The sequence below is a fragment of the Magnolia sinica genome, chromosome 9 (assembly GCF_029962835.1).
Source record: "Magnolia sinica isolate HGM2019 chromosome 9, MsV1, whole genome shotgun sequence".
Classification (NCBI taxonomy): Eukaryota; Viridiplantae; Streptophyta; class Magnoliopsida; order Magnoliales; family Magnoliaceae; genus Magnolia; species Magnolia sinica.
This window is the reverse complement of record NC_080581.1, coordinates 6752218-6760374: the sequence shown is the minus strand read 5'-3', so window position 1 is coordinate 6760374 and position 8157 is coordinate 6752218. Positions and strand designations below refer to the sequence as shown.

Genomic DNA, 8157 nt, shown 5'->3' with positions numbered 1-8157 from the left:
GACCTGGCCGTGTTTGGTAAGGTCTTATCTGTGGGGCCACCTCAATGTATGTGTTGTACATTGATGCTGTCCATCCGTTTTTCCCGCTCATTTTAGGGCATGGCCCAAACATGAAGCAGATCCAAATTTCAGGTGGACCACACCACAGGTATTAGTGATCTTAGAACGAGCATCATTAAAGACTTCCCAGGGTTCAGCTTAATGTTTATTTAACATCCAACCTGTTGATAATGCCATACAGACCTTGATGAAGGGAAAACATAAATATCAGCTTGATCCAAAAGTTTTGTGGCCCACAAAAAGTTTTTGGTGGTCAATTACCACTGTTTCCTGTGGTGTGACCCACCTGAGATCTGGTTCTACTTCATTGTTTTGTCCCATGTCCTAAAATGAGTTGAAAAAACGGATGGATGGCATAGATATACAATACATACACCGAATTGGACCTCACACAAAAGAGGGTCACACCAACTATAAAATGACCCCAGCACCTAAACTTTTAATTGGATTCATAAATGGGGTTTATGCATGCAGATCATGGATTTAAGGCTAGGGAACTCATCCGGACCGTCCCTGCGGCTCGCACGAGTCCAGGAAAAAGCAGGCCGACTCGCTTGAGTCGGGTTGACTGGTGGTGTCAAACCGGATCGGTCTGACCAAACCCGAGTCGAATTGGACGAGCCGCATGAGTCCATGATCCAAGCAGCCTGTTAGCTTCTTCTTCGTCTTTTTTTAAAAATAAATAAAATAGTACACCCCACTGTCAGTTCACACCCGATTACATAGGTTCGTACAGAACAGAGCTGAAATGGCCAGAAGGGCTTGAAGAGTAATTCTGGACCTTTCGTTCTAGATTTGAGATTCTTCTTCTTCTTCTTCTTCTTCTTCTTTTTAAATATCATATGATGATCAGGCAGGCATTTCTTAGCCAATAGTTGACACCTGGCTCCAATGGCGGTGAAACCAGATCGTCCATCTAAGTAGAGCCCTTGTGGAAAACTGAAAAATTAAAAATTATTTATTTTTAACACTAGATTGAATCATATAAAAATTGGCCGTCCTTAAAGCTTGATTCACCCCGTTATTAATTGTTGATGGGTTATAAGTGAATTATTTTCAAGATAAGACAAGTCTTCTATATAAATCTTGCGTGCAGCAGTTACGAATGGTCTGCTTAGAAACTCATTTCAACGTAGCTGATCGTCTAACAAAATAATTAGTGGTCTTCTAGCAATATTCTTAGAAGGAGAATTTTTTGGTGAGATTTGATGGATTCAGTGGTCTATTAGTAATATTCTTAGAAGGAGAAGATTTTTGGTGAGCTTTGATGTATTTGGATGATATTTGTTGGAATTGATTAGTTTTGGATTAGAATGGTCCAGTTTAAGACCTAGAGAAGTGGGATCATTGTCAGGTGGTCATCAATGATTCAGAACATTTGTAAAACGTTTTTGACTGTTGATATTAAATTTAGGGCGTTTTAGATTGTTGGATCAAACAATCTGACAATTGGATCATCAACGTGAAAAGTGCACTATCTAGCACCACTACAACAACACTGTTCGTGCCTGAGTGCGCATGTAAACACGCAACTTAAGCATCTCAACCTCCAATACTCCAAGTAAAAATACTACATATACAGCCACATATAAATCACAAAATTTCTTTCTTCCCTTCTAATGTGAAACTAAGGAAGAACCGCATTTATATATATATATAAATTTCAACATTATTTTGACGGAAAAATGAAATTTTCAAATATTTTAATTTTTTAAAATATTTTAATTTTTTAAAACCAAAATTTCAACGTCCCATTCATCAATGGGCCAGCGATCCATTTCTTCCTGTTGAACGTTCAACCATTTTCATGTCTATTGTCCATTTCAAGTTTGCTGTTTGAATGGTGAGGATAGTCTGCTTGGTGTGATTCTCAACCAAGGATTATCACGGATAGAATTAACCAGATGGATTGGTCTGGATCCGCTGCCCACCTGCCACGTGTCAGCAACATGAAACAAGGCTCCCTTACCGATCCTGTGCACAAAAGGGAAAGCCTCCTGGGTGATCACGGGTTCTATATGACAAGTGGTCATATCTAACTACTCCCTCGTGTGAGATGGACATTAGGCTTCATGATCCACACACCCACTTGACAAACGTGTGAGATCCAAGCCATTCATCATATTGGTGCTCTCGTCAGGTAGGCTATTCTTCTACAAACGTATGCCCTACTTAATGAGTGAAGTATTTTGATTTTTGGACCAAAAGATGCTTACAGTGTGCCCTACCTAATGAATGGCCCGGATCTCTCACTAAAGACCCATAGCATTCCTCTGATTGATGACAAGTCACCTCAGTAGAAAAAGGGTGAAGGAAAAAAAATGGGGACCAGGATGGGGATTTATTTGATACACTAGCAACGCACATCGCTCGATACGCAGGCACTCAGAAATTGTACACATCACGATATTGTGAAACACATTGACGCTATACCAAAATTGGATTCGTCGAGCCATCCCAACCTCTGATTTAGGTCCACTTGTTTGTTGAAAGAGGACGATTGGATTCATTTTTATTTATTTATTTATTTTTTCCATTTCTACCGTCCAATAAATGTCCACTAATCAAATAAGCAAACTTTTTTTTTTTTTTGGTTCAAAATACATCTGCATCAGCAGCAAAATGAGGAAAAGTTAAACTTGAATTACTTGTATGCTAAATATGCAATTCTAAAGTAATATCTAAGTGTCTGTGTATCAATCACAGGCTCTGCCAGAGTATGGAAGAATACTTGCCATTCAAATCACGTGCGCCTACCCACCTGCATGTCTTCCCTCCGAAGAAATGTAACTTTCTTGTAGTAATCCCAATTCCAGTCTAAATACTAACAACCACCATCCAAAATGGCAGTTGGGGACAACACATTTGACTCTTCTCAGAGTTATAGATTCCAAGAGAAACCTCACATTCTCTCCGAAATGTCGTAATTAGGAGGATTTGAGTAGCAAAAAATACCAAAGAAAGGGGAGAGAATTATCTGCTGAAGATATAAAAAAAAAAGCAACTGAAATTAATATGGGTTATGCAGCCAACATAGGGAAGTACCAGCTGGGTCGAACCATTGGTGAAGGCACCTTCGCCAAGGTCAAGGTGGCGGTGAACACTGAGACGGGCCACAACGTTGCGATCAAGATCATTGATAAGCAGATGGTCATAGATAACAATCTCATGGATCAGGTACTACTTTCAACATTCTGAATAAAGGGTTGGAAAGAAAGAAAAAAAGAAAATTTGAGGGAGCCTATGGAAGTATGTTTTCTCAAAACTATATTTCTGGAGGCATGGCATTTGGAAGTCACAAAAACCATGTTTCCGGCCTGTCTTCCATCCTCAGTCCAACATCAGTATTCTGCTTGTTTCATGTGTAGTTTTGGGTAGAAATTAGTACCACCCAACTGCATTGCCATGACAGCCAAACACATCCTGATGTAGTTGGCAAAAGCGCGTTGTAATCTTACTTCAAATGAGTCCTTGATGTATGTTGAGCTTGAATTTCAGGTCAAGAGAGAGATCAGTACAATGAAGCTTCTACACCACCCCAACATCGTCCGTATATATGAGGTCAGTCCAGCAAGATCTTGAATTCAAACCAGTTGGGTTTTTGGGTATTCATATCCTGCAATTTTGGGTTCTTGTTTCGTAATCATTCTGTTGAATTCTCCAGGTTATTGCGACCAAGAGGAAGATATACCTTGTGATGGAATATATCTCAGGGGGGCAGCTCACTGACAAGATGGTGGGCCATATCTACCTGTAGGCTCTAGACAAGTCTTGAATGTTGGCAGTTTTCCTTTCTGACTTGAATAACCTTTGAATGCTTTTTCTCCTTACTCACCAGTCTTACCTCAAACGATTGCACGAAGATGAGGCAAGAAAATGCTTCCAGCAGTTGATTGATGCCGTCGACTACTGCCATTGCAGAGGTGTGTATCACAGAGATCTAAAGGTCAGAATCGAATGAAGCAGAAGGAATATTTCCATTCTCTAATGCTCTACAGTCAAAGTAGATTTTATGCAATCTGATTTGGGTTTTCTTGGGTTCTCCCTATTTCGTTGATGTAACCAGCCTGAAAACCTGCTACTGGACAGTCAAGGGAATATGAAGGTCTCTGATTTCGGACTCAGCATATTGCGCAAGGTAAGATCAAGCTAAAAAAGTCCCAACCAACTAAAGTTCACATTTCTGGTATCAGCCATGAGTGACCAAATTTCCAAATGAATTGGCAGCCTGGAGACTTACTATCTACGGCATGCGGTTCCCCGAGCTATGTCGCTCCTGAGGTAAACACATATAACTGGAGAAAGATTTCTTAAAAAAGAGCAACAATGAGAATATAGCCAACCCCAAATGGCTGGGACAAGGCTATGATGATGACGGTGGTGACGATGATGCATGATGGAAAAGGTGGTGGTGATGACGATGACAATGATGATGATCACAATACCATCTATATAAAAGAAAGATACTGAAATTTCATTGTTGTTCCAAGTTTGGAGGAAGTTTGAAAGCCAAAACACTAATTCTATGGATATCTTCTCATCAACAGGTGATTGCCAATAAGAACTACGACGGATCGGCAGCAGATGTTTGGTCTTGCGGCGTGATTCTTTTCGAATTACTCGCGGGTTATCTACCCTTCGAAGATCGTAACCTGATGAATTTGTATCGGAAGGTGAGTTTCTGTGGAGACAATGTCTTCCTCTTAAAAGTTCCTGATGAAAAGAAGTTAATCATCTCCTGGTTCATCAAGGATGTGAATAGCTTCCTGATGTGCCCAATCATTACAAGTAAACCCATGGTTTGTTCATCTAGATCGTTCATCTGATAGAGTCCTGCACTGGACATGTGTACTCTTCCAGATTAGCAGATAGTGTCCATCCAAACGAAGAAAGGGTGAGGATCTTCCGAGTTTGGGATATTTTTGGGGCATCCAAAATCCATGTTGGGGCCTGTCATAACAGTCTGGATCACCAAACCTGACGCAGGGAAGGACGTGAGGCCGAGCACTGTCTTCCTCAAGGGGATAACCGTTCCAAATCCACGGAACTTCTCTACACTCCTCACAGAGACTTTTCGAATCCATGAGGAAAAGAACAAGGAAATATAAAATAAATTCTATAAATTTCGATATTGATTGATGAATGAAATAAACGAGTTCACAACCCTTTAAATAGGGATACTAAGCAATGGAAGAAATTTCAGAATCAAACTCTACAACTAAAACTCCTAGAATTCGCAACTTACTATAAATAGTAAATTTACTATTTAAAGACGGTCATGATGTCTACTAGTGCGCAAGGTTTTTGGCCAAAAATAGTAAGTGTCCTATTTGGCTTCACCACGCTGTTCTCCTGATTATTCTAAGAACTTTTCATGTTGGGCGCAACTCCTAAAGCCCAACGGATGAAGAGTTATAATCAAAACTAAAACTTACTATTTATAGTAAAAACGAAATTAAAACAAGGAATTGACCGTCGATCTGATGGTATTTCGCAAATCCGGCCTGCGCAACCTGGCGTAGTGGGGTTGGGTGGCTAAAGTAGCTCGTCCTACCCCAAAATCATATATTTTATGTCCGATAACTCATTCTGGTTTGCAAGATATGTCTATTTTAAGTTCCAACAGTCTGGATCATTTCTATCTCCGATCGGGCATTTTCAGGGTCCATCTTGGCCGTGAAATTATCCGCGACCCGCTCTACATCAAAACCACAGGCCCATCTGTATGGGGTGGGTACATCAGATTATTATTCGCATCCTGATGAATCACAACTGTTAATTCCTCCTATTACTGATACTTCTACTTGTTCAAAGATATCAAGAGCAGAATATGTTTGGCCTGAGTGGTTTACAGAAGTCCAAAGAAAGCTAATTTTCAGGATATTGGATCCACGGCCTGGAACGGTATATTCTTGAATGTCTTGGTTGATTATGAGAAACTGCTAAATCTTTTCTCTATATGCATAGACTGCACCTCTAAATTTGCAAGCAATGACTTTCTCTTTTCTCACTACAGCGAATGACGGTGGCGGAAATACTTGAGAATGATTGGTTTCATATAGATTACAAGCCTTCTACGGGCATCGACAGTGATGAGAATGTAGACTTGGATGATGTTAATGCTGCATTCGACAGCATAGGAGTAGGTGTTTCAAAAATCTTTAATGCTTCAGTTATAACTGATGTAGAATTGCAATCTGAATTACACTAATGGAAATGAATACAGGAAACCACTGCTGAGATGGAAAAAGCCAAGTCCCCAAGTTTCATCAATGCTTTCCAACTGATAGCAATGTCTAATGATCTAGATTTGTCAGGCCTTTTTGAAGAAGAGGTGCTTCAAAATCTTGATTTCCAAATTTTGATTTCGCTAGAACACGTTTGAATATGAAATCTCTAACACAACTTATAATTTGCTTCCATCAAGGACAATGACAAACAGAGAACAAGATTGGGTTCGGAGCATTCGATTCACGAGACAATAGAAAAGATTGAGGTTGCTGCAAAGGATGTACGCCTCTCAGTTGAGAGGATGAACAATTCCAAGGTAACATGATCTCTGGCTTACCTTCTCCTTAGAAGCTGGATGAAATGAACTTGGATTCTCACTGCAACCATGCCGCCTTTTGATTTTATCAGGTGAAACTTCATGGAACGAGGATGCTTACAAGATGTAGATCACATTTCACAGTATCGGCAGAGGTAATCTATCAAATCATGCCTAAGTTTTAAAATCCACCAAAACCGAGTTGACTCATCAAAGTCAATTCGACTTCCCTGGAGAACTAACCCAGTCTTGTTCTTGCATGGACTCACATAAGATTTATACACACAGGTGATTGAGGTCGCCCCAACTCACTGCGTGGTAGAAATATCAAAATATGCAGGAGAACTAAGGGTGTACAAAGAGGTATGGTGAAACAAAACTCCTTTTCCCCCCACTGCAACTGGCTATGCTTGCAAATGAATGTACCTTTTATCTGACTACAATCATCTCATCTACAATAACCAGTTCTGCAAGAGCTTATCAAGTGTGCTTAAAGAGGAATCTGTAGATGGTTCATCACAGTTGTGCATGTCTTCCACAGCAGATGGAGTCGATGGAAATGATCCTCAGGAAACAAAATGGTAATCACGGACCGAGTTCTGCTAAACAGAAAGAGATGGTTACCGCATGCTCATGGTTTTTTCAATCATGCAGTTCCAAAGAGGATGACACTGACGAGGATAGTAAAGAATTCCTTCAGTGCTATTCTTCCTTCTAAAACCGAATCTCTCCTCACTTCTCAAAATCCTTGCTGAACCAGTTTAGATCTGCTTCCCAGAACTAAGCACATGTGAAAAATACCTATACTTGTAACTCATAGAAGTGTTGGAGAAAAGATACAAGGAAAACAAAAACAAAAAGAAAGAAGAAAGAGTATTTTTGTTCTGCTTGGGCTTCAAAAGTGTAATTCTTTTGTGAAGTTTTTCACCTCCTGCAATGTTTTGACATTCTATATCATTTTGTAAGATGATAAATAACATAATAGGCATCCTTTGACTTCTCATGCTTTCTCACGTCCGATAAAATCTCTTGAGTTTGTGAGATAGATTGGAAACCTTAGACAAATGTCCATTTAACATGCACAGTATTTAAGCATGCACGACGAACCCGCTCTTTGCAGGAAACCATAAAACTAAGCTTGGGTTTCTAATGCAATCCCAGAGGCTGAATGGATCAAAGAAGAGAAAACAAGATTATGGGAAAGAAACAACAGTCCTCTAGTCAAGATCTAGAGAGCACGAAAAGGCCTCTCAAATCTTCTTCAAGGCAAAGAAAACCCAAAACTGAAAGAACTTTTTTTCCCAATTCATCATCGGGCTTCGTACGTCCAAGCATAGCCTTGTATAGGTTTAAAACAAAAGAAAGAAAGCCCTAATTTGTGAAAGGACTAAAATACCAGTGAAATTTGTCACAACCCTATAGGCCTTCCGTAACTTGGAGATAACTCGCTCAAACCACATCAGACTAGCATGATCTTGGGCTTGTTTAAAGCCATATCCCAACAGGCAGGACCAGTTTCATGTCATTCTGACATTGTTTGGCCCCACAAA

General features: G+C 40.0%; 1 protein-coding gene across 2 annotated transcripts; it reads left to right on the top strand.

The window, feature by feature from the left end:
* The first annotated feature begins 2130 nt into the window (after positions 1 to 2130).
* On the top strand, positions 2131 to 7608 carry LOC131256778 (CBL-interacting serine/threonine-protein kinase 21-like). 2 transcript variants are annotated; one of them, XM_058257821.1, is made up of 15 exons: positions 2131 to 3237; positions 3559 to 3621; positions 3725 to 3796; positions 3899 to 4006; positions 4127 to 4198; positions 4288 to 4341; positions 4608 to 4733; positions 5875 to 5964; positions 6077 to 6202; positions 6287 to 6394; positions 6488 to 6607; positions 6700 to 6762; positions 6896 to 6970; positions 7073 to 7188; positions 7262 to 7608. In XM_058257821.1, the coding sequence occupies exons 1-15, from the start codon at positions 3076 to 3078 to the stop codon at positions 7323 to 7325; spliced, it is 1419 nt and encodes a 472-aa protein (XP_058113804.1). In that variant the 5' UTR covers positions 2131 to 3075; the 3' UTR covers positions 7326 to 7608. The 2 variants fall into 2 exon arrangements, 1 of the variants encoding a protein (XP_058113804.1); XR_009176938.1 differs by lacking the exon at positions 7262 to 7608 and having other exon boundaries at positions 6882 to 6970; positions 7073 to 7096.
* Positions 7609 to 8157: the final 549 nt, after the last annotated feature.